The following is a 27,427-nucleotide window of genomic DNA, read 5'->3' as shown; positions in this document are numbered from 1 at the left end:
CCGATGGGAATGTAAAATGGTCCAGCCGCTTTCGACAACAGTCTGGTGGTCCCCAAAAGGTTAAAGAAGGTACCATATGATCCAGCACTTCCACTCGTAGGTACATCCTTAAGAGAAATGAAAACATGTGTCTGCACAAAATCTTGTGCACAAATGTTCACAGAGGCATTATTTGTAATAGCCAGAAAGTGGAAACAACCCAAATATCCATCAACCGTCGAGGAGGTAGATGAAATGTGGTACATGCATACGATGGAACAGTGTTCAGCCATAGAAAGGAAAGGAATTCTGACATATGCTGCAACCCGAATGAACCTTGGAAAATATTACGCTGAGTCAAAAACGGTCAGTCACAGAGGACCACATGCTGTATGATTCTATTTACATGAAATGTCTAGAACAGGCAAATCTACAGAGACAGAAAGTAGGTTAGTAGTTGCCAGGGGGAGGGGGTGGTGAGTGATAAAAATGTTCTAAAGTTATGCTGCTTAACCACAGAGCTGTGTTCACACAACTCCATGAATATACTAAGATCCACCGAATTGTACCCTTTTGATAGGAGACTTTTACGACACATGAATTACACTGCAACAAAGTTGTTTGTATAAAACAAAGTTGTTTGTTATAAAAGAAGACATTTAAGGACGAAAGGGGTGCTTGTCAACATTTCTCGGAAGAGTGAGATAAAACACTCTGTCGTATACTCAGAATGCTGTCTTAAGCTGCATTCATACTTAATGGTGATTACTTCTTATATTTAAGTATGCCGTGAGGATGTTAGGATGAAAATGTATAATGCTGTTTTACAACATGTTCCTGGACAGCAATAATCTGAAACCAGATATCAACAATGAGAAAGAGAGGAAGGGCAGATTTCTTGAACAACGTACACAGTATGTTCAATTTACTCAAAGCTTCAGTTTACTCAGTAATGCCATTGTTTCTTTAGTGGGAAAAAAAAAGCCTTAGACTTTTTGGGAATTCCAATACAAATGAAGAAGAAAGAATGTTTGGACATATCAGTTACGTGTTATGTAAGAAGACTACTCATCCATTTTTTTAGCAGTGAACTGTAGCTATTCTTTAAGACAACGTGAGGCCCCTGCAAAGACAAATCTGTAACAGAAAGGCTGAACAGCAGAGGGGAAGTGCCCGGGGACTGGGACTTCACAAGCTCAGGCGGCATTCTCGAGGGCCCCCTGCAACACCACGTGCATTCACTTACTCAACACTCCAACAGGGGGGAAAACCTCTGGCCTATTGTCACTAAAAACCCAATAACTGACTTCAGCGATCTTATTTCTTTCTTGACATTTCTGTAAGCTTATTCAACTTCAGGAGAATTAAATATCTAATATGTTTCCCAAATAACCTTGCATTGACAAATCATGTCCATCATGTATTTGCAGAGCTAGGTGGTAAGCATTGCTCCCTTTGTGGCCTTGGAACAGACTGAAACGGACTACGCGTCCTGGTTTGGGCTCCTAGGGAACCAGTGTGGTGATTAATCTTATTAAACAGTAACAGTGAAATCAGGTCGTGAGAGCCACTGATCAGGTAAACTGATATGTGAAGTCACAACATGTAGACTCATATTTATTTAATCATTACTGAGTCTCTACGTGCAAGGCATCAGCTTAGTGCTAAGCGGAATATAAACATGAAGGCATAGTCTACGTTCCCAAGGAAATGCAGTCTAGTTAATAGATATGTATGTAACGAAATATTAGGAGAAGTACACATTTCCCACAGGTTGGAGGCAGATTTGTATTGTGCCTTTTATTAGATCATAATGATAACTAAGTGTTTTGCAATTTATAAAAGCACCCTCGGGCAGAAATTGTTCTTATTCACGACCAAATCCCAGTACCTAGAACACAGCCTGGCACACGGAATACCCTTAATAAATATTTACGGAGAAAATGAATGAATGACACATCTTCCCATCCATTAGGGCACTTAAACCTCACAGTCACTGTACAGAATGTTTTCTTCACCATTATTGCTAGTTATTAAATGAGGAAACCATGGCTCTGGCCACTCGGCGAGAAGCAGCAGTGACAGAAGCTAAATCAGACTCAACAACTCCAAGCATTTCCAGTACAAATGAAAATGCCTACTAAGTAAAAATGCCTTCAAGAGCACTCGGAGGTCCCAGCCTCTGAGCTCCTGGTAATGGCAGAAAGCGGCTTGGTCAGACTAACCTTCCTTCAGGCAAAAATGATAAAATCTGGAGTAAGACATGTGCACAACTTGAAAGCATGGAGGGTAGGTGGGGGGACCGAAAGCAGGCAGAAACTAAAGAGTCTACCTGTGAAAGACAAACTGCCAGGAGTAGAGGATTCATAGTTGGTGACCTTTTGCCAGAGGGTGCTGCCAACTCTGCATGTGACAGGGGTGACCTGGGGTGGCAAAGGACAATGTTTGGGGCTAACTGCACAGCCGGAAGGCTGGGAGAGGAGCAGAACCACACGGAGGGGTAAAGCCTCCAAATCCGTGTATAAAATTGGCCCAAACCTGAAGCACTGAACTACACGGGCAACATCAACATATTCAGAGTTTCGTGGGGAAAATGTAGACACAAATAATCCCCTACTCCTCTTCATCATATTACCTGCTTGAAGTGACTTTTCTCCCTAAATGAGGCTTCTTCAAGCTTACTGATGCTTGATTATTTAAAAAAAAATTTTTTTAAGTTTATTTATTTATTTTGAGAGCAAGAGTGCACAAGTGGGAAAGGGGCAGAGAGAAGGAGTGACAGAATCCCAAGCAGGCTCCACACCGTCAACACAGAACCCGAAGCGGGGCTCAAACTCCTCAACTGTGAGATCACGACCTGAGCGGAGACCCAGAATTGGACGCTCAGATGTTTAGCCGACTGTGTCACCCAAATGCCCCAAGGCTTGCTTTTTTAAGAACTGGGTAAGTTTACACCAAAATAAACACAATGAGAGACGTTAAGGATTAAAAGTTCAAAGTCTAGTAACAATTTAGAAATTTTTACTTATTGGTAGCACACAAGCACAAATTATAGTGATGTTTTTACCATCAGGTTCACAAAAATGAAGAAGGAGAGCTGGTACTCAACTGTTGAGGTGGGGGAAACAGTGCTGACAGGGTGTCAGTCACCCAGTTTGGGGGGAGATCAATTTGACAACCTATCAAAAGCCCTCCAACTACGCATACCCTCTAAGTTTAAGAAATGTATCTTGAGGAAATAAATATACTGAAGATGAAGTAAAAATATTCATTGCAGGAGCGCCTGGGTGGCTCAGTCGATTAAGCATCCAGCTTCAGCTCAGGTCATGATCTCATGGTTTGTGAGTTCAAGCCCTGCATCAGGCCGTCTGCTGTCAGCACAGAGCCAGCTTCAGGTCCTCTGTCTCCCTCTCTCTGCCCCTCCTCCATTTGCTCTCTCTCTCTCTTTTGAAAATAAACATTTAAAAAAATATATTCACTGCAGCACTATTAACAAGTGAAAAAGTAGAAACTGTCTTGATGTCCAACAAAAAGTAATTTATTAAATAATGATAAATTCATACACCAGATGGTTAGAGAACACTGTTCAAAATATATTACATTTTAAAAACAAATTACAAAAGAAAGTGCACACAGACATTGTAATGGCTGTTGCAGTATATAAGACATACAACCTAATGTATAACATTAATGTATTCCCATTCAAATGGATTTTGGAATAACCTTTGGTTGGCCTGTGGAAGTGTGGTTACTGTTACTCTCATATAAAAAAGAGAAAGAACAGAATTGTTAGGAAATAAAACAGTTCAGAAATCTAAAGCAAGAAAAAAAACTGACATGTTTGCTTAATTCTTCAACATTCATGAATACATTTAATAATATTTAAGCCGTAAGTAAGATATTCACACTTACCTTAAAAGTCAAGATAATGCTGATAAACAGAAGAATAATAAGGACCAAGCAGGTAGGATTCACGGACATGATATCATCTCTGTAGGGAAAATTAGGAGGCTGCAAATAAAAAGTGCCTCATTAGCAAATCTCATTAATTATTCAGGATTATACTCTTTAGGCATTCACCAGCTATGCTTATTAAAAAGCAATTAGTTAAAGCAGACAGTTATTATGTAAGACCCCTACAAACTTTCTAGCCTACCTCTACTAATTAAAGAGTAACAAACGGTTTGTGGGGAGAGGTCAGTGTACTCATAATTCAGGCAATAACTCGTGAAAAGAAAAATCAGAGGAAGGTTCATTAAATGAGACCTGAAAATGTAACACTGCCTCCTATGATCCAAAAAGTTAGAAGTCAGTAGTCTATATATACCTCTGACATTTAGATTTTATGCAAATTCTGGACCACTCTCAAGGGCTTGCACAGGGCAAGGAGGAAAAACTATTAAAATCCTGTTTTATTTATACAGAGTATTTTTGCTAATGCTGCTTCTCTTCAAAGAGCAAATCTTTTACACTAGTAGATATTTACAGCATTAAAAACCAAAGACCGAGCCCTACCATCTGACCATACGGATGAAGTATCAGGTCAAAGAAGTCCCTTCAGGAGGACCCAAACCTGCCCCTATGATTGGGGGTGACGGGGCCCCACCATGAAGCCCCTGCTCCGCCTGGGGGAAGCCCTCCTCTAACCGGCCTGGGTCAGTGTGCGTGGAAGGCAGCTTGGGAAACCATGTCCCCTTTCCTCTCTTCTTCATCACCTTAGACCATAACTGTTTGGATTCCACATGAGCAGTATTCTGAGACATAACAAAGAGGTTCCAAATGTGAAGAAAGAATACAAAGAAAACCCATGACTCATGTGCCCGACTCCTCCTGCCCCCAGGAAACATCACCAACTGGTTTTCAGTCTCCTTTCGCTTTGGGCAAAATACCCAAGAAATAAAACCTGTATCATTCTTTGTGATCAGCTCATGAAACTGGTCCCTACCCTTGGAGACTGGAAGGGTTTTTGTAGTACTAATCTTAAAGGTAAGAATAAAACAACTTGGTGCTGGTTCACAAGACCAACATGAAATCATATTGTTTCTGTGTCTAATAAAAAAAAAAAAAAAAGGATTAAAGTGGAAGTTTATGACTCCTTCCACAAACATCTCTACACTCTTTCCTCCAGAAAAGCGAGCGTGGTTTCCACGTCCAGTTAAGGCCTATAGAGCACAGCCACAACTTGTTTTAGCTGCACTTTACAAGACTCCACATGAACAGAACAGGCATTAGAATTAAGTGGGTGCCTTCCGCCAGCTTTCTCAGATAACAGTCCCCGCAGACTCCTGTATCTCAGCTTGTCAGCGGGGCCTTGCTGTCACTGGAGCTTTAACATCATCCTTAAGCATCGTGATAATCCATAAGCCTCACCACTTCAACTCAGACTGATCTTGAAGTAGAACAGACTGAAGACACTTGTTTTATTTGGTTTGTAATTACAAATAAAAGTAGACGGTGATTTTTTTTTTTTTTTTGCTGATACTATGATTACTGTCAGCAGTATCCCCGATATTATCATTTTACCACTGGCAGCTCTAAGGCTAGGTGACTGAACAATGTGGGGTATAACAAAGTCAAGGTAGTATTCTGAGTGTTCTAAACGCCTGCCTGCACCTTATACATTTCTGCAATATATAGGACAGAGCACACAGGACACTCTTCAAGCAGTCACAGGGCTGCCACAGGGCTTGTCTTATAGTGTCTCCTAACTCAGCACCACTCCCTTTACCAGCCCCTCAAGGTGACAGGCTATGCTGAAATCATGCTTCCTGCACACTTCCAAGGTTGACTTTAGGAACCCAGCACTAGGTCCTCATTACAGAGTAAAAACACAAGTCCTTAAAGAAAAAGGTAATTCTACAACCTGCTCATTATATAGAAACCCTCTCATGCAGAAATACTCAAGCTATACCACAAGAGATAACGTACAATTAGGAAATACACGTGGCAAATACGCAAAAAAACACACGTGGCAAATACACAAAATTTTTCTTGACACTACAGGCTACCGAAACATGGACCTGCTGGGGTTTTTTTTAATTTTTTAAAAATGTTTTTATTTATTTTTGAGAAAGAGAGAGAGAGAGAGAGAGGGAGGGAGGGGCAGAGAGAGAGGGAGACACAGAATCTAAAGCAGGCTCCAGGCTCTGAGCTGTCAGCACAGAGACCGATGGCGGGGCTCAAACTTAAGAACTGCAAGATCATGGCCTGAGCCAAAGTCAGACACTTAACCAACTGAGCCACCTAGGAGCCCCTGGACCTGTTATCTAAACGAAGGATAAGTTATTACTAAAAAGAATGACAACCATAACAGTGACAACCTAATGCTTTTAAGGAGCAAGACGCTGGAGGCTTTTCATGCGAGGTCTGCTAAGTATTAGTTACGTGATCTGGGCATGACTGCCTTAAGATTGGAAACTTCTGAGGCCACATTTCCTTCCCTCCCTTCCTCCCCCTGCTCCATCTCTCTCTTTTCCACTGAACTTCCTCTTGGCCTCCCCTGTCACCTGAAATCCTCAGCTTTGTATCTCCCATCCCAGAAAAACCCTGCTCCTTCCCCAGAGCTCATAGACAATGCAAACTTCCAAAGAGTGAACATTCTCCCCCTTTAAAACATTCTAAGATTTTGAAGAAATTAAATTTTAAGGCACATTCACAATTTTAAAAATGAAGGCTAAAAATGTAAAGGCACAGAAGTATTCTAATCTCACACCTTCCACAAGCTTCTGAACACCCAGCGACCCACCACATTTGCTCAGATGATTACAAAGGACATTTAACAGAAAACCAGTCCCAAAAAGATACTTGAGGAAGATAGGGGTTCTATGGTCAAATCAGTTTGGGAACCAGCATATAGTATAGTTCCACTTTTCCCATACAACAGCGGAGGCAAAATGCTATCCTTCGCTAATAACTGAGCAAACTACATCTTATAAAAATAATAATTAGTAACTAGCTTATTGATTTATGTAGGTGCATCTCATAGAGTCACTACAGCCCCTACTTATCTACCTCCAGAGGTTATGTTGTCCTGACAAGCATTCTAAGAAACCAAAAATCTCATCTTTAAGACAACACTCAAAAATTTCTAATCAGTAACTCAGAAGCAAGTGAAAGACACACAAAATCACAAGTGTGTGTATGCTGATGTCTTGATCCCTGACTTGCGGGTTTCCCTCATGAAGGAACCGTGGTGGGGACGGCCACATACCAGCTGTCGTATGTATTCCTGAATGGAGTTCGGATACACAAGCACAGTGATGGCAACCAAGGTGTTGAGGGCGAAATCAAAGATCTGGTAACAGAAGAACGGGATGATCCAGGCAGCGCGTTGCTAAATAGGACAGAAAATACAACGTCAATGTGTTCCACGTGAGAAAATATGGTTTCTTCCCAATTCAGACAAAACCTTTCTTGATCTGAAGGGAAATGGAGGACAAGAAATTCAATAAACCAGGTCATGACAACTGACAAGCCAGACAGCGGTGGTCAAAAACAAGCCTCTGGACATTTCTGAGACTACAGCACTGGTTTTCCATCCACATCATATTAATGTGAGATTTACACTTCCAAAGATTCTTACAGGAAACTGAGACTCATCACTTCTTCCTTCTTACAAGTAGCTGCACAGGTTACAAGTGTAAGGAATCAAGGAAAAAGCCCAGCCCCTTATTTCAAGGCTGCCTACCTTGTATGCTCCGTAAGTAGCCATTGCACAAATCAGGATCATGAGAAGAGAAATTGCAATCGCAATGCACATGTCTGCCAAAAGAAAAAAAGAAAATCAGTACTAGATCCACTGTTTTAACATTTTTTTTATATTATTTATTTTGAGAGAGAAGGTGTAAGCAGGGGAGAGCCAGAGAGAGAAGGAGAGAGAGAATCCCAGGCAGGCTCCACACTGTCAGCACAGAGCCCAATGTAGGACTTGAACTCATAAGCCATGAGATCATAACCTGAGCCGAAATCAAGACTCAGACGCTTAACTGACTGAGCCACCCAGGCACCCCGTGTTTTAACATTTTTTTCATCTCTCATCAAAGGCATTTTGTTTATAAACCAATTATAAGTGAGAACTTTATACGAAGTAAACCACTTGGAGCTCTTTAGGAATTTGAGAAGATGATAGTTAATGGACATAATGTGTCCAAAGAAGTTCTCCCTGAATCATAAAAATGTCTACAGATAACATACTGACTTACGCGTAAGTTTATTTTGAAAATGGGAAAGCGATCTTTGTTACAGATATTTTTTTAAAAAAAATTTGGTCATCTGGTCCACTGAATTAGATATACAATAAATTAGGCATTTTTTTAAGCATGAGTGCCTAACATGTATTTTATAAACTCATGTGTGTCTTATGCCCCCATTAAAACCCTCCACTGGCTTCTCATTTAAAATAAAATCTCAGTTTATCATAGCCTTTATGTCTGTTATTTCTTCTAGAGCATGCCTAATCTCTCTCTAATCTCCTCACACTTTCTCACGTACTACAATCCAGCCACACCACTCGGTTCACTAAGTACAGAGAGAACACCCTACTGTAGGGCCTTGGCACCTGTAGATCCCACTGACTGGGGCACCTTCACTCCCAGTACCATAGGACTAGCTCTGCCTTTGTATCATTCACACCTCAGCTCAAACATCAACACCTCCAACAGCTCTTCCCTGAGTATTCATCCTACTTCCAGTTCCTCCCATACCAATGTCGTGTTTTCTTTACAGCACGTATCACTATGATCTTGTTTATACCTGTTGTGTATTATCAGTCTCTCTTTGCTAGAGGACTCTTCCTGAGGGCAAGAACTTTCTGTATCTTCTTTACTACTGCAACCCCAACATATAGAAGGGGACAGATGCCCACCACAGGAGCCACTAGCCACATGTGGGCCCCGAGCACCTGTGACGTGCTCAGTCTGAAGTGAGATGTGCTGTAAGATTAAACTATACTCCAGAATTCAAGAACCTACCACAAAAAAAAAAAAAAAAAGTAAAATATCTTGGGGTGCCTGGGTGCCTTAGTCAGTTGAGTGTCTGACTCTTAATTATGACTCAGATCACGATCTCACGGCTCATGAGATCAAGCCCCAGGTCAGACTCTGCACTGACAGCGTAGAGCCTGCTTGGGATTCTCTCTCCCTCTCCTCTCTCAAACCCTCCCCTGTTCGTACTCTCTCTCTCTCTCTCTCTCTCTCTCAAAATAAATAAACTTGAAAAAAAAAAACAAGAATGTAAAATATCTCAATCATTTTTATACTGATTACATGCTAAAATATTCTGGATATACTGAGTTAAATAAGACAAACCAGTCGGTTAAGCATCCAACTTTGGCTCAGGTCATGATCTCATGGCTCGTAAGTTCGAGCCCCGCATCGGGCTCTGTGCTGACAGCTCAGAGCCTGGACCCTGCTTCGGATTCTGTGTCTCCCTCTCTCTGCCCCTCCCCCACCCACAATCTGTCTCCCTTTCTTTCTCTTTCTTGTAAATATTAAAAAATTACAAAAATAAAGATTAAAAAAATAAACAAAAAGTAGTACAGTTAATTTCACCTGGGTCTACGTTTTTAAGTGTGGCCTCCAGAAAATTTTAACTTACATATGTGCTTGCACTCTCTTTCTATTGAACAGTGCTGATCTAGAACACTGCCTATATCACAGCAGGGACTAAATGAACATTTATTCAAGAGGTCATGTTATTATGTCTTTAGATTCAGATTAATTTTTTTTAATGTTTATTTATTTTTGAGAGAGAGAGAGAGAGAGAGAGAGAGAGAGACAGAAGATGAGCAGGGGAGGGGCAGAGAGATAGGAAGACACAGAATCTGAAACAGGCTCCAGGCTCTGAGCTGTCAGCACAGAGCCTGATGCAGGGTTCAAACCCACGAACTGTCAGATCATGACCTGAGTCAAAGTCGACGTTTAACTGAGTCACTGAGGAGTCCCACACCCCTAGAGATTCAGATTAGTACATATGACTGGGTTTCTTTCTTTCTTTCTTTTTTTTTTAAATTTTTTTTAATGTTTATTTTTGAGAGAGACAGAGACAGAATGCGAGTGGGTTAGGGGCAGAGAGAGGGAGACGTGGAATCTAAAGCGGGCTCCAGGCTCCGAGCTGTCAGCACAGAGCCCGACGCAGGGTTTGAACTCAAGAGCTGTGAGATCATGACCTGAGCCGAAGTCGGATGCTCAACCGACTCAGCCACCCAGGGGCCCCCCCCATATGACTGGGTTTCTAAAGCAGTTCTACTGTGGGATTCTCACTAGCTAAGACGGTGCAAAAACCCATGCAGTAAAGCATCTGTATGGTGCTGGCAGTTTCTGAGGCATTTCATGCATACCTCATTTAGTCCTCTTAACTCTGAGACGACATTGCTCCCACCAAGCAGACCGCAAAACGAGGCTTAGAAGTTATGAAACTCGCTAAGACAGTATTTGCACCAAAAGGCTGAACTGTGACTAGTCCTGCTCTTGGATTTCAAATCTCTGGCTCTGCTAAGACTGATGCTTCCTCTTCAGCTTTCAATACTGACCAATGAACCAATGTGGCCAATTGCTTCCTACAGGTGATCCTCCAAAGGAAAACACCCCACTTCTAGAACCATCCTCTCCGCATCCTCAGCTTCAGAGAGGAGAGGACATTTTAGGCAGGAGGTTTACAAACAGAAGAATTGGATAAAAGTACATTCTAGGACAGCAACGCAGGTATATCAACAAAGACCATCTGCCATATTTAAAATTTTTAAAATGAAGGTTCCTGAGATTAATCTATATGGATGTAGTGGAATAAATTCAACATTTCATTCTCAAAAAAGAAAAAAGATACGGTTATGAAAGCCTCAGAGGATGACCAGTACTAGCCAGTACTTAAAAATTTCTTTAAAGTATACATACAGATTTTGTAGTTTATAATTTTAATGTTAAATTGGCTTACCTTTTCCCTCTTATGAGGGAAGAGATACCTACAAGGGAAGTTCATGTATGCCCTACGGTATTCTTGTAGGATCGTGAGGGGAATAAACTTGAATGCATTTTATATGCAAAACAAAAGCTGAGAGACTTAACTCCTTAACAGCAAAGGGAAAGTCTCTCACACACACACATATGTAAGTCCACGTGGATGCATTCTAGCATGCCATTTGCATATGAAGCATGAGGGTTATCAGGCTCTCCGTTCCTACATAAAGCTATGACCACCGTGGAACGTCCCTTGTCTGCTTTTACGGTCCCCACTTATATGTGTGCTTTCTTTCCGCAGTGAAGTAGGCGCTGTGTTATTATGTTAATCCTCAGGACAACCCTAAAAGGTTAGTACTATTAATAATTGCATTTTAGAAAAAGATGACTAGAAGAAGGCAAGTCACTTGCCCAAGGCTGCCCAGCTAGTAAGCGGTGGATGGGATATTCTCCCCAAGGATGAGTCTATACTCTTCGCCAGGATGTTACCCAGCTGGGGAGGAAAACCATGCAGCCTCCCTAAAAGGAGTTGGACGTCGGTATGTACTTGCTATGTGCAAAACCTATGAGAATTTATAGCAATCTCTGAAACCGGAACTCAGGCAGAAGTTTATTATTTTCTTCTTTGTCTACTGAGATGGTTTCCAAATTCTGTACAAGCATATTTTATAATGAGAAAAAAAATTAATGGAAGCCAGCCCATTTATAGGGTATTCTTTACTTCACAGATCTTAAAAGAGACTCTAGGTATACAAACTCAAGGTTGTATTCAAACATTTTAAATATTAATATAACCTAAAAAACACTAATATAGCCTGCATATCCTATTCTGAAGTAAAAAGAAACTCCAGAACTAAATCTCATATAATTATAAAAAATGTTTACATTTACCTCTTTCTCCAAGAAGAGAAATTAGGGGCAAAGGGGCGCCTGGTGGCTCAGTCGGTTAAGTGCCCAACTCTTTATTTCAGTTCAGGTCATGATCTCACGGTTCGTGGGATCGAGACCTGTGTAGGGCTCTGCACTGCCTGCTTGGGATTCTCTCTCTCTCTCTCTCTCTCTCTCAAAATAAATAAATAAAACCTTGTTAAAAAGATAGAGAAATTTAAAAAGCACAAAAGTAAGAGAAAAGTCATAGAATATCCTTTTACCATTCATAGTGAGATACTACTTACCATAAAAAAAAAAAAAGGTAATTTGAGATGAGGAAATTTTCAAAATTCTGTTCGTACAAATGATTATACCAACCACACCGACCGGACTGAATATATGACAAGCATGTGAAATAGCTTAGGTAGAATCAAAGTGTAAATCAAATAAAAACACAGAGCAGAGAAGACAAAGCAGGCTAATACGCCTTTTATCTCCTAGCAATCTGGAGCACATGCTGGCTCCTCTGACAGAGTGTGTAGTGAGTGCACCCTGGTGGACATGAGTAACTCTGAGGGATTAAAATTCATTCCTTTTAATGACGTCAGAGATAAGAGGAAACAGTTCCAACAACAACGTACAGATTTTCAAAATTAGTAACAGTACTGGTCGGTGACAGGGATGGATGCCTTTTACTTATTATTTTTTTTTAATATTTATTTTTGAAAGAGACAGAGAGAGAGAGAGAGAGAGAGAGAGAGAGAGCGTGCATGAGCAAGTGAGGGGCAGAGAGTGAGACACAGAATCCAAAACAGGCTCCAGGCTCTGAGCTGCTAGCACAGAGCCCGACACGGGGCTTGAACTCACAAACCGTGAGATCAAGACCTGCACCCAAGTGGGATGCTCAATCAACTGAGCCACCGAGGTGCCCCACCCTTTACTTATTCTTGGCACATTATTTCCTAGTAGCAACCCAGTCAGACACACTGTCCTCACACTGTTCCCTAAATTAACGTCCTGCCTCAATAATGCAGCTCTAATTTGAAAAGGATCCTAAGAAAAGCTATACCACAGGCCACAAATGGCATAATTAGATAATGTTTTCTGATAGTCAATCACTGAAGTAAAAAAGGCATATAACGGAGTTCTATGAAATGCGTCTTGGGGCGCCTGGGTGGCTTGGTTGGTTAATCGTCCGGCTTCGGCTCAGGTCATGATCTCGCACTCCGTGAGTTCGAGCCCCGCATCGGGCTCTGTGCTGACAGCTCAGAGCCTGGAGCCTGTTTCAGATTCTGTGTCTCCCTCTCTCTGTGACCCTCTCCCGTTCATGCTCTGTCTCTCTCTGTCTCAAAAATAAATAAACGTTAAAAAAAAAAATTAAAAAAAAAAAAAGAAATGCGTCTCTATTTTTTTCTAATTTTCTTTCTATTATTGGTGAGACTAATATTTTTCTTAATCACCCAAACCTCTTGCTTTTTTCCTATTTGAGTTGGTTTCAATCTCTTGTAACTGAAAGTGTTCTGCCTGACACAATTTGCAATATATTAAGAATATTACCTTTTTGTCTATCATAAATGTTGCAAACAACTTCCCCAATTTATTTCTCTTTCAACATTATTATGCTAGCCTATGATACAAAAAAGGTGTATGTAGGTGTGCGTGTATATGTGTGTTTTCATATAATGATTCAAATCATTTCTTTCATTTTTTTTTTAGTGGCCTTGATTTCATGAAATGTCTTTGTTTAAATATTCAATTTCTATGGGACGCCTGGGTGGCTCGTCAGTTAAGCATCCGACTTCGGCTCAGGTCATGATCTCATGGTTGGTGGGTTCGAGCCCGGCGTCAGGCTCTGTGCTGACAGCCTGGAGCCTGGAGCCTGCTTCGGACTCTGTCTCCCTCTCTCGGCCCCCTGCCCTGCTCATGCTCTGTGTCTCTCTCAAAAATAAACAAACATTATAAAAATATATTTTTAAATAAATATTCTAATTCCACTTTCCCTTATATTTCTTGGGTTTCTTTCCTTCCCATAAAACTTGGAGCTAGCTAGATAACTACTTCATTCATGTACCCATCTTACTTCTTTAGTCATAAGTCACTGCCACGTCTCAAGTTTCTGTCATTTTGGCCACATTCCTGGCACCGCAATTTATGAAAACAGACACTCTGTGGAGTATATTCTCACCCCTTAGGTCTAGAGGAGAACTATTTTCAGATGGATTCACAGCAACAATATGACCTACTGAAAGCAAAATATAAAGCCCTAACCACCCAGGTTCAAGTCCCTACTATGGGGTCCCATGTTCTGAGGTTGAAAGTTTGGGGAAGAAGAAACAATAAGGCACTAGTTTTATTTCATTAAAACAGAAGGAAGGTTCTAACACACTTTTTGTATAAATGTGTGACAACTGTTTGCAACTTTTTATTGAAGTACATTCAGACAGAAGAGTTTTTGGGCAACATGCTAATTTACAGCTTTATTCTTAAACTCAAAATTTATTTCATAAACACTCAATAGGTGTGTAATATGGGATAAACACTGTGAGGACACCATCAGGACATAACCTCTGTTCTGATGTTGAGCATCAGAACTGGGAAGGGAAGGAACAATCCAAGAGGAGTTCGTTGATGAAGAGCTAAGGGAGGTCAGAGGGGCAGGATTACTTTTAGACAAGGGGAAAAAAGAATTTTTTGGAGGAAATGGTTATTTGGGCTGGGTTGTTTTCATATATATGTGTGTATATATATATATATATATTTTTTTTTTTTTTTTTTTTTTTTTTTTTTTTTTTTAACTGAGCTATAATTCACAGAGCACTAGGGTGGCTCAGTCGGTTAAGCTTCTAACTCTTGATTTTCAGCTCAGGTCATGATCTCACAGTTTTTTAGTTCGAGCCCCGCGTTGGGCTCTGTACTGACAGTGCGAAGCCTGCTTGGGATTCCCTCTCCCCCTCCCCTGTGCTCATGAGCTCTCCTCTCTCAAAGGAAATAAATACACTTTAAGATAATAATAATAAAATGAGCCATAAAAAAGTTAGGAAGGACTAATTAATTCAGTAAACTTACTTAAAATGTCAAGTTCACAGAATCTAAGATAAGGAAATTAGTTCCTGCCAGCTACATGCTTATATTGAGATGTATACTGATATAGTTAAGTCTCTATATAAAAACAGAAAAAGCAATAAACAGCATTTACATTTTTTTGTGTGATTAGTGATTATGTTCACTGGAGAACCAAGATGTCATGACTAGACTGTGAGAAGGAAATAAAAGAAATTTAATTAAAAACATGAATGATCTATAGATTTAATGCAATCCCTATCAAAATACCAACAGCATTTTTCACAGACCTAGAATGAATAATCCTAACATTTGTATGAAATTCTTATAAAATAAAGAAGTTTCTACACAGTGAAGGAAACAACAAAACTAAAAGGCAACCTACTGAATTGGAGAAGATATTTGCAAATGACATATCCAATAAAGGATTAGTACCCAAAATACATAAGGAATTTATAAAACTCAACATCCAGGGGAGCTTGGGTGCCTCAGCTGGTTAAGCGTCTGACTCTTAATTTCGGCTCAGGTCATGATCTCACGGTTTGTGGGTTCAAGCCCCACATCAGGCCCCACGCTGAAAAGTGCAAAGCCTGCTTGGGATTCTCCCTCTCCCCCTCTCTCTCTGCCCTACCCCACTCACTCTATCTCTCAAAATAAATGAATCAAGTTAAAAATTTTTATATATAAAAAAAAACCTTGGGGCACCTGGGTGACTCAGTCGGTTAAGCGTCCAACTCTTGGTGTTGGCTTGGGTCATGATCTCACACTTTGTGGGTTCAAGCCCCATAATGGGCTCTGTGCTGACAGTGTGGAGCCTGCTTGGGATTTTCTCTCTCTCCCTCTCTCTCTGCCCCTCCCCCACTCACTCTGTCTCTCTCTCAAAAATAAATAAGTAAACTTAAAAAAATTTTTTTAAAAACCCTCAACACCCAAAAAATGAATAATCCAATGTAAAAATGGGCAGAAGACATGAAAAGATGTCTCCAAACAAGACATACAAATGGCCAACAGACACATGAAAAGATGCTCTATATCACTCATCAGGGAAATGCAAATCAAAACTACGGTGAGATATCACCTCGCACCTGTCAGAATGGCTAAAATCAACAACACAAGAAACAAGTGTTGGTGAGGATGTGGAGAAAACGGAACCCTCGTATAGTGCTGGTGAGAGTGCAAACTGGTGCAGCCACTCTGGAAAACAGTATGAAGGTTCCTCAAAAAGTTAAAAATAGAACTACCCTATGATCCAGTAAGTACACTACAGGATATTTACCCCAAAAGTACAAAAACTAATTCAAAACCCTTATGTTTACTGGAGCGTTCAACACTCAAATTATGGAAGCAGCCCAACTGTCCATCAATAGATGAATGTATAATGAAGATGTGGTGTGTTTGTGTGTGTGTATACATATACATAAACTATTATTTGGCCATGAAAAAGAATAAGATCTTGCCATTTGCAACAATATGGATGGAGTCAAAAGGCATAATGCGAAGCGAAATAAATCAGTCAGAGAAAGACAAATACCATACGATTTCACTCATATGTGGAAGCTAAGAAAACAAGCAAAGGAGATAAAAAAGAGACAGAAACCAAGAAACAGACTCTTAACTCTAGAGAATAAGCTGATGGATACGGGGGGGTTGGGGGTGGGGCGGGGGGGGGGGGTGGAGAGATGGGCGAAACAGGTGATAGGGATTAAGGAGTATGCTTGGGATGAGCACTGGGTGTTGTATGGAAGTGATGAATCACTATATTGTACCCCTGAAACTAATATAACACTGTATGTTAACTATACTGGAATTAAAAATTTTTAATAAAAAATAAAAACATGTATGATCTATATGGAAAAGTTTTGGAAATATTACTGATGGATGCTGAAGAAGATGTGTATTAACTGGAAAGTTGTAAGCCGTAATCAGACATTTAACAGACATTGCACACATCTCTGTAAATTCAAAAATCATTGACTTGTACATTTAAAATCGGTAAGTTTATGGTATATAAATTATACCTCAATAAAGCCATTTTTTAAACAGTTGTAACTAGACAAAATACAACATATAAGGTATCACTTCCCCCTAAACTAATCTGTAAGTTTAACATTTGTAATTAACAAATTCGCAACAGGATTGCTTGAGAACTGGACAACTGATGCGAAAAAATAAATAAGCAAAAATGGTCAGAAGATTTCTGAAAAAGAAGGACCGGGTCAGGTTCACCATATACTAAAGCATGTTTGCTGAGGACATGGGGAATTGGCACTGAGTGTTCATTCCCACCTAGTGTGTCTGCCTATTCTACAGAGGCTAGAAAGCTAAAAACCTGAATTTCCCAGACTCTCTTGCAACTGGGTGCTGCTAGCAGAAAGGTCTCCCCAGGTACATGTAGACACATAACAACGACTCTCTCCTCCAACCAAACACCTTGGGTCCTGCCCATGGCCCATTTAGTCTGGTTTTGGCAAGAATCCTACTGAGTCAGCTTACTAAAAACCCCTCTCCTCAGTATCTGATCACCCTGATAATCTGATCAAATTTCCTTATCCCCCAGCCTCTGTAATTTGCCATGCTGGTCTGCTTTCAGCAAGAATCCTGTTGAGTTGTCTAGAGTTGTCTAGCAAGAATCTCCCCAGCTTTGATGTTTCCTCTCAGTAATTTTCCATCCACTGACCCCCCACCTGCTCCTTGGTGACAATGCTCCACCTGTCCTTGCTGGAGAGGTAGTTGAGTCTGACCTCTTGCCTACTGCAAAACTCCTCTTGGGTAAAGTCTTCCTTACCATCTTTAACAAGTGTCCGAATACCTTTCTCATCAGCACAGTAAAACTGAAAAAACAAGTCTCAGAAGTAGGCATACTGCATGAATCTATTCTATAAAGCTTATTAGCATGAAAATTAAACAACAGATCAATTAGCGACACAAATCTATGTGGACATCTATAAAGAAACACAAAGGAATGATCAACCATTCAGCAGAAAGGCTAGTTCTGAGATCAGAGGAAAGAACATGCCATCAGGATGGGACACATAGTGCTCTTTCGAAAGTAAGCTAAAATTCAGTGTCTTAAATCGAGTGATGAGTACATAAGTACTTGTACCATTGTTTGGTATTTTGTAAATACTGTTTTATACCTATTCGCTATTTAGTAAGAGATAATTCTATAAAGAATGAAAAACTCCAAATTATTATTAATGAAAAAGGCAAGATGGGGCAGCTGGGTGGTTCAGTGGGTCTGACTCTTGGTTTTGGCTCACGTCATGATCTCATGGTTTGTGGGTTCGAGCCCCACACTGGGCTCTGTGCTAACAGTGTGGAGCCTGCTTAGGATTCTCTCTCTCTCTCTCTCTCTCTCTCTCTGCCCCTCCTTCTCTCTCTTAAAATAAATAAACTTAAATAAAAAAAGAAAAAGCAAGATGGATCTTCACTGTCCATAAAACTTCTCTGAAAGGTTTGAATTTTTTCAAAATAAAGATTTGGAGAAAAAACAAGATCTTCACACTAAATCCATGCTGCATGGTAAATCACATCCTGATTTCAAACACATTAAAATGCAAACAACAGCCAACAACAAAATGCGTCATCAGAGAAGTTACAGGTAAGAAAAGAACACAAAAGGAAGAACACTGGATGCTTGAGCTAACTTAGTTCCTACTCAGCCTCTGGCCAAGCTGGGACCTGAAATGAATCCAGGGAACCTATAGGCTTCACGTATCCAATTTTAAAAAGACACCTGGCAAAGTTCTTTATTATTGTAGGCAAAGGGGAGAAATGCGCACCCAGCAAAGTAGTTTGGTTAAGAGGAACAACCAGGTACGAAGGTGAATGACTCTACCAGAAGTCTTCCACTCGCCTTTCTTTTTTTTTTTTTTTTTTTTTTTTTTTTTTTTTTTAATTTTTTTTTTCAACGTTTTTTATTTATTTTTGGGACAGAGAGAGACAGAGCATGAACGGGGGAGGGGCAGAGAGAGAGGGAGACACAGAATCGGAAACAGGCTCCAGGCTCCGAGCCATCAGCCCAGAGCCTGATGCGGGGCTCGAACTCACGGACCGCGAGATCGTGACCTGGCTGAAGTCGGACGCTTAACCGACTGCGCCACCCAGGCGCCCCTACTCGCCTTTCACCATCCAGTCCGTTCTCTGCCCCAGAAGGCAGACGTGCATGGTTCATCAACAGCCTCCCTTACCCTCTGGCTTTTGTGGAGTTCAGTCAACGAGAAGCCTAGACAGGAGATCAGAGGGAAGGTGATGTTGCCTTGGGTTGGCCGTGGGCCTAGACCTGAGGTCACTGTTCCTAATGAGGAGGTTAACCCTGTAGGAGTCTCTCATTCCCAACTCCAGTAACCACAGCCTCCTACCTACCCCTCCTTCAGGTTTAGGGATAACAATAGCTGGCCTTGATTTTCCACGTCCCTTCATTATCCCTAGTGGTCTTCTTACAACTACATCATTACAAAAGGTCTTCTTGAAAATATTCGTTGGAAGTAGCCTTAAAAAAAAAAAAAAGCAAAAAAAAGCAAAAAAAAGCAAGGGGCGGACTCAATTGGTTAAGCGTCCAACTCTCGATTTTGGCTCAGGTTGTGATCTCATAGTTCATGGGATCAAGCCCCACGTCCCCATGCTTGGGATTCTTTCTCCCTCTCTCTCTGCCCCTCCCCCACTCACGCAGCCTCTCCCTCTCTCAAAAACAAATAATAAACACTAAAAAAATAAGCGAGATATAGTCAAAGCATAGAATATGCAACCCTTTGAGTCATGTGATGTAAAAGATAAATACATAGATAAGAGACTGGGAAGGTGGATAGATGAAAATAAAGGGCTAGGATGGTTCCTATGGGCCGGCTTCCCCTGCTGTTGCACATGCAGGTCTATTTCCTCAAGACTGTTGGGATCTTTATGCACAAGTGGACAAGCTGTGTAGACTGACTGCCAAGCCTGTATTGGGGTATGTGAACAGACAGCAGGTAGGCAGCCTGGGGCCCTTTCCAAATGACAGGGCAAGGAGAGCTCTACACTGTGGTGCCAAGAGCCATATGGAAAGCCCTAGTTGATTGTTCTTTTTTTTTCCATTTCTTACTTTTTTTTAATCAAAACTTTCAAACACCCAGAAAAGTATAGTGAATCCCCATCACTCCTTTTGCTTGTATTGTTTCATCTCTGATCACTCCGTTTCTGTCCATTCTACCATTGGCGGGAATCTGGACTGTTTCCAATTTTTGGCTATTATAAATAAAGCCACTATGACCATTTTTATAAATGGCTTATGATGGACACAAGCATTATTTTCTGCAAGGTACAGATCTAAGAATGGAACTATAGGGTCACAGAGTAGATAGATGTATGTTCAGCTTTAGTTTTCCCCAAGTGGTTGTATGATTTACACTCCCAGAAACATCCTGGGAGCTCCAATACTCCCACATCCTGATGGACAGGTGGTATTATCAGTTCTGTTAATGTTGGCCATTTTGGAGGGGTGCAGTGATTCACTGCTATGCTTGTAACTGGCATTTCCTTTACAACTGATAAAGCAGAGAGTATTTTCATATGCTTATTGGTCATATGGATATCTTCTTTCGTGAAGTACCCGTTTTCCCCTGATTGATTACACTCAGGACATTTATCAAAACGCTCATCCTTTCTCCAGTAAGTGCAGTGGTGTCTTTATCCTAAATCAGATGGCCATATGTGGTAACCATCCATTCTTGATTAGTTTTATGGCCATTTCCTTCCTTAGGCCAGGTGTGTCCATTTGGTAAATAAAACTAAGTTTGACTAGAAAGACCAATCTGCTGCAAAATTAATCAGAAATTAATTTGAATGATCTGTTGTTTGACACTCTGCACAGTCCTGACACTTCCAGTCACAGTTCTTTGCCAATCCACTAAAATTTCACAAATAAAATGAAATGCTACAAAGCCTACTTCTACCCAAAATAAGTTATGAGTGTCTAATATAGTGTGCTACACATACATGCTTTTCAATCATTATCCTTCAGTCCTCTAAATCAATAGATTATAATCATTCTGAAATTATTTTAGACTTATAGGAAAGTTACAAGAACGGTAGAAAGTTCAGGGCTCCTGGGTGGCTTAGTCAGTTAAGCATCCGACTTTGACTCAGGTCATCATCTCACAATCTGTGGGTTCAAGGCCCGCACTGGGTTCTGTGCTAATGACTCAGAGCCTGGAGCCTGCTTTGGATTCTGTGTCTCCCTCTTTCTCTGCCCCTCCTCTGCTCTCTCTCTCAAAAATAAACAAACTTTAAGAAAAAAAAATTTTTTTAAAAACAAAACAGTAGAGTTCAAATATACCCTTCATCTTGCTTCCCCTAATAGTAACCATTTATGATCAAAAACAGAGTAATGATCAAAACCAGGAAATTGACACTCCTATAATGCTATAATAAACTACAAAACTTATGTGAATTTCACTTGTTTCCCCTATTACTGTCCTTTTTCTGTTCCAGAATCCCATACTACATTTAGCCGTATCTCCTTTGTTTCCTCTGATCAATGACAGTTCCTTACTCATTCTTAGTAGAGACAATTGAGGGGATGGGCGTGTCACATAAGAAATATACATTCATAAATTATAAATATGTATTATCACTAATACTTTTACATTATATAAAATATATATAAAAATACAAATGTTAAAGGGCCAGATTTTTTTTTTTTAAGAGAAATCCTCATGTTTTCTTTCTTTATCCCAGTGGATTCTCCCATATGCCTCATTTTGATTTAAATAATACATCTTCTACCAGATCATTTTAGGAAAATATCATAAGGAAAAGTGAAACATTATTCCTGCTTTGTCCTTCTGGATAAAATCTTCAGATGGCCACCACCATTCCAAAAAGGTATCAACTTAAAATTGCTATATTCCATAATTTTGAAGCACAATTTAAAGCAATTGATTGTACCCATTTCCAGGACTATTTGTGAGTTAAATATACAAAGGCTTGTCAAACGCAGTGAACTTTTACTTACAAACTTATTTTCAAAAGGAGATCAAAACATATGAAAAGGAAATGTAAGAGGAAAGAAGTTAAAAAAAGATTCACTCAAGTGAATATCCACTCTTCTCTACCTTTTTTATAACCATGAGATTTAAATGACTGATAGTCCTAAACGTAATTACAAACTCTTCATTCATTTTTTTCAAATATATGAAATATGAGCGAGACCTCAAATGCACTGGAACTAATATCCAGGACATTAGAGAACAATTACTATTTTAAAGTCTTAAGTACCAGCAAGCCTTTGAAGACAGCTAAATTAAGCCTATACGGTCAGAAACTCATTACCCAGCTTAGTCTCGAGCAATTAGAACAAGGCATATAGTGTTACTGTTTAATTCAGAGAGAACAATAGCCATATCATTTAACACTTCTTTTTCTAACCTCAATTACCTTAGAAAAGGAAATCCCGCTACTGGCAATGGTAAAAGATCATTTGTTTTTAAATGTCAATCAAACATTGTATTTATAGCTTACATAGTCTTTTAGCTCAGGGGAAGGAAGGCAGAGATATTAATTTAATATTAATGGAACTCATTAGCCTTTCTGGGAGAATCCATAAGAGTAACAGGGTTATTCAAAATAGAGAGAAGGAGCAGGTCTCAGTCTGAGAAGGTTCCAAACCCCAGGAGAATATAATGTTCTGACATTTACTGTTGGGGCTCCTACAGGGCTCAATCCAGGACCACTTTACTTTTCTCTTTACTATGTCCTTAACATAAATACCATTTTTAGGCTGATGTCCTCAAATTTGTATCAGCCCAGACATCTGAGTTCTGGGTTATAGGGTCACATAACCAACCACCTTTTTAATCTCTGCACTTTAAGACAGCTCGTGTCTCAACTGTAATATACCTAAATAAGAATGGCTAGTAAAGCAGCAAAATATACTGAGCACTTATTATGGGCCAGACCCCATTCTAAGCATTTTTCATGCACTAATTGATTTAATCACTGCAATGATCCCGTGAGGCAACTATGATCACCACTCTTTCAGAAGGAAGAATGGAAGACACAGAAAGGTAGTAACTAGCCCATGCTAACATTTAATACACGGCACGGTCAGCCTTCTGCTTCAGAGCCTAGACTCTTAATGACCCTGGTGAGTCACTTAAAGCAAAGTCAAGTCCCCTCCCCCAGGTGAGTCACTTAAAGCAAAGTCAAGTCCTCTACCCCCAGGTGTGTTCTTATCTCCTGACCCCAGACTCTCTCTCACCCCAGTGAATATCAGCTCTTTTACTCAAGGTGAAAAGCAGGGATCATCTTTGATTCCTCACTTTCCTTCTTCATTCATACCAGCAAGTTCTCTCAATCCTACCTCCAAACCCACCCTCTTCCTCATCCTCAGTACAGTCTGGATCACAGGGAACCGCCCCCACTCCCCTCGCCCCACTGCAAACCAATCTCCTAAATGCACCCTCCACTCAGTGACAAAAGGGATCTCCGTAAAACACACATCAGCACATAACTGCTGAATTACTAAAAACCACTGAAAAGCATTTTTATCACTCTGAGAACAGAACCCACAAGCCTCAACGTCTTCCGAATGTTCCCGGTCTATCCCTAAAACTGCATCTTGAGTCACTGTCTCCCCACCTTACTCATTGTGCCCCAGCATTTTTTTTTAATGCATTTAAAGTTCTCCAAAGCCAAAGAGAACTAAATTTGCATGATCTTTTGTTTGGGATTATGCACAGCACTGCCCCTTTCAGTTAGTGTGGACACAGTGTGACTGTAATTATAAAAGATGCCCATGAGCTTAGAACTGGGGTGCCTAGCCTCCTTCTGGCCTATCCCACACCCACATCCCTGTGTATGTTTCTATTTATTGGAGAAAGGCCTAAGTCCACTAAATAATGAGCAACACAGTTTCTGGAATGGAAAATGATCATCTCCTAGAAGACAGGGAAATACAGAAAGTAATAGAAGATACAGTGAGGTACGCATGACCCTTTTGACCTTGTTTCCTGCCATTTACTCCCCATCCTCTAAAAAAGGCCAAAAGGCCCAGGGTAGAAAGACCAGGACAAAGCATTAATTTAAAAAACGAGAAAGTTAATGTAAAGAAGAAAAAAAAGAAAAAAACAAGAGACTTTATTTAGACTCTTACACCTAGAACAGAGGCAGAGCACATGTAGCACATAAATATTTGTTGATCTGATTTGTAACGATGGAAAGAAAGTGAAGTATCAGTTCAAATGGCCCACGAATCAATATTTGTAATTTAACAGGAAGAACTGGAAGCAGGATTCCCTGCCCTTGAAAGTACCAAAATATCTACAACTGCTATCTGATGTACTTACTGGCATCATCCATGAACTCAAAGTCACCTCCTAGCTCAGAACTTGAAAAGTGATACTGGTCTGGGTCAGCCAGGGCGCTCAACAGAATCAGCAGTACCACAGCGTTGATAATCTGCAATAAGAAAGAAAAAAATTTAAGTGCCCCAAGGATATGGTCCTTATAATAGGAACTTAAACTGACCATATGGAATTCAACTTCAACAGAGGCTCACAATATTGAAACAAACAACAGGTAGCCCCCCTGCGGGAGCAGGCTAACATTCCCAAGCCAGAAGCACCACCAGTCCATAGCCAAGGGCTCATGGCTTGGGCGTAGCAAACGGCCAGATTTCACCCCTTGCCCACCTTGGGGCTGGCATCCTAGAACAGTGAGCAACACACACAATCATACACAGCAGCCCTGATGCCCGGGGTTGGAAAAACACAAACTCTCCAGTTAGCCAAGTGCACCGTGATAAGCAACCACAGGTCTTTCTAGGTGATCAAACATTTTCACAGGGTCAGACGATCTGAGCTTTGAGACCATGTAGGGAACAGAGAGAATGAATGCAAAGTCACAGTGGGAGAGGCATGATGGTTCCTCCTGTTGTAGCTCAGGTGAGCCCCTTTCCACCCCAGGCCCATATCTCTGCCTTCTGGATGCTGCAGAATACATAGCCCTCAGGTACTCCAAACTTAGCTTGTCTAAATGGAAATCACCATCTCCCATCTCTGCTCCTCTTTTTATGTTCTCTATCTTTAAAAACAGCATCACCATTAATAATTAAAGGGGAAAACATTCAGGCACTTTGCTAACTTCTTTATGTGGAGTCTCTCTCTTAAGCTGTCCAATAACCCTAGTGAAATAGGCGCTAAATTATCCCCATGTTATCGATGAGAAAACCGAGGCCTGTGAGTTAAGAACATTACTGAAGATCAGGCAGCTAACAACCTGCAGAAATGAGACCTGAATCCAGGAATTTTAATTCCAAAATGGAATCTCTAAGCCTCCTGTTTATATTTGAAACCTGATTATCTTTGAGCTTACCATCTACATTACCCCCACATCTGACCAACTGGGAAATTCTGACCATTCTACTTGTACATCTGCAGTTCCTTTATTCTTCCTGGCCATCCTTGCTGCATGCGACACACGTGTACCAACTGTGGTGGGGCTAGAGAGGCAGGTGTGCTAAGAGCTTGGGTGAGGCTTGAGATGAGACTGGGTTGTTATCTCCTTTTTGTGTGTATTACTCTTGTCCAAATGGGGAGGGAAAAAAATGAACAACCATGAAGATTACATAAAGGAAATTCTTTTACTAACAACAGTAAATAAAAGCATATCCTACTATAAAAGTTGTATTTGGAATACCTATTTACAGAAGAGGTTCAAAGGGAGGGTTAGGTTGTCTGCTCTATAAAACATGCACTCCAGAATCCATTTTTCTTTTTCTTTCTTTCTTTCTTTCTTTCTTTTTCTTTCTTTCTTTCTTTTTCTTTCTTTCTTTCCTTACTTATTTTTATTTATTTATGAGAGACAGAGTTATGAGCAAGGGAGGGGCTGAGAGAGAGGGAGACTGAATCCACGAAGCAGGCTCCAGTCTCTAAGCTGCCAGCACAGAGCCCGACACGGGGCTCAAACCTGTGAACCATGAGATCATGACCTGAGCTGAAGTTGGATACTTAACCTACTGAGCCACCCAGGTGCCCCCAGAATTCATTTTTCAATGGCAATCCCAAGGTGGTTGTTTTAGGATTATTGTAGGATTTGGAATAATTCTTTTTCTTCCTCTTTGTTCCAAATCATCTCATATGGTCTGATTGTTTTTTGACAAGCACATGGTTAAAAAAATTTTTAAGGCACAAAAGGGTATATAGTGAAAAGTCACTCTCAGTCCTATTGCTATCCAATTATCCTCCCCACAGTGGTTATTAGAACCACTTATTTCTCTTCAAAGATCCAAGAAACTTCTTAGCACATTTTAAGGAGAGTGTGTTTAGCCAAACTCTATTTGAACAAAGCTTTTCAGAACACATCTAAAGCTTAAAGGAAGGTATGAGTTTGTCCCACAACTGGCATGTGATGTTTGGCAAGGATGTTCCTTGATAAACTGTCAAGTTTTGCTGGCATTTCGTTCCCTCTATACTCTTGTCTTTGAAAAAGGCAGCCCAAAGATTATGGGCTGAAGTAAGATCAGATGAAACAACCTAAGAATGTAGTTTGAAAAAGCAAAGCACCACACGAAGACAGCATAGTCACTGTTACCACAATGGGTCGGTTTTAAGGTTGAAAAGGGAACTCTGAGATTCATGGGCAAAGCTTTAACCTAATGGTAGAGTAGGGAGGGTAAGAGCAGATGATGGCAGAGTGAGAGGCAGTGCAGTGTCTGGTTAAGGTAATGCAGGCCACGTTTAGAGATTCCATGGGGCTTGTGTTAAGAGAGTTTGGATTTTATTCTAAGCATAACAAGAAGCCCATGAAGAATATTAAGAAAGGGAAGACAGTGACCTGGCTGGGGTTCAAATAAGTAAATCATGTAAAACATCTAGAAGGGTGACTGGCATACAATGGCCACTCATGTTAGTTCACTTACCTCTTCGCACCTCCATGGGACCCACATAAAAGCTCCTGGCTAGCATGGAATATTGCCTGGCTGCCAGATCTGAACCAGTGCTACGCCGTGGCTTCCCTGTCCTTATAGTTCCAACGCATCTGTCAATTCTCTGGGTTTTTTTTTTCTGATTTCAGATTTTATTACAAAATTCATACTAATCAAAACAGTGCAGCACTGGCATAAAACAGACACATGGACCAATGGAACAGAATTGAGAGCCCAGAAAAGACTCATGCATATATGGTCAACTGATGCTTGCCAAGGGAGCTAAGAATACTCAGTGGAGAAAACAACTGTCAGCTCTTAATCAGCTTGTTATTATCCCCATGCCTAGTTTACTTATCACAATACATTTACTAACTGCAGCAACAGGTAGGCACTGTGCTAAGTGCTTAGCAAGGATTCTCCAGGACTCCGAATACAGGGCTAAGTAAGTCATGTGCCCAAATAACACAAAGCATACAGCAGTAAGCATGCCAAGAGTTCAGAGAAAGACTAATGGAAGTTTGGAGAAAGGTATTACTGAAACTTGAGGCTGAGACTGAGGTCATGGGGAGGTACAGCAGAGATGGGAACACTTGGACAGGGGCTGGAAAGATGGGAAGATTTTGGAAACTGAGCGGTGTGGAAAAGAACACGTTCAAGTCTG

At 40.6% G+C, this 27,427-nt stretch overlaps 1 protein-coding gene across 1 annotated transcript in view; it reads right to left on the bottom strand.

The window, feature by feature from the left end:
- The window catches only part of LAPTM4B (lysosomal protein transmembrane 4 beta), a 77,527-nt gene that overhangs the window by 22,908 nt on the left and 27,192 nt on the right, over positions 1-27,427 (bottom strand). The window contains exons 2-5 of the mRNA XM_042923602.1: positions 24,185-24,296; positions 7,667-7,740; positions 7,190-7,312; positions 3,892-3,990 (exon numbers count right to left, since the gene is read on the bottom strand). Of these exons, the coding sequence (XP_042779536.1) occupies positions 3,892-3,990; positions 7,190-7,312; positions 7,667-7,740; positions 24,185-24,296 (408 nt within the window). The remainder of the gene's footprint in view (positions 1-3,891; positions 3,991-7,189; positions 7,313-7,666; positions 7,741-24,184; positions 24,297-27,427) is intronic.

Source organism: Panthera leo, chromosome F2 (genome assembly GCF_018350215.1).
Source record: "Panthera leo isolate Ple1 chromosome F2, P.leo_Ple1_pat1.1, whole genome shotgun sequence".
Lineage (NCBI taxonomy): Eukaryota > Metazoa > Chordata > Mammalia > Carnivora > Felidae > Panthera > Panthera leo.
This window is presented reverse-complemented; position numbering and strand designations above follow the sequence as displayed.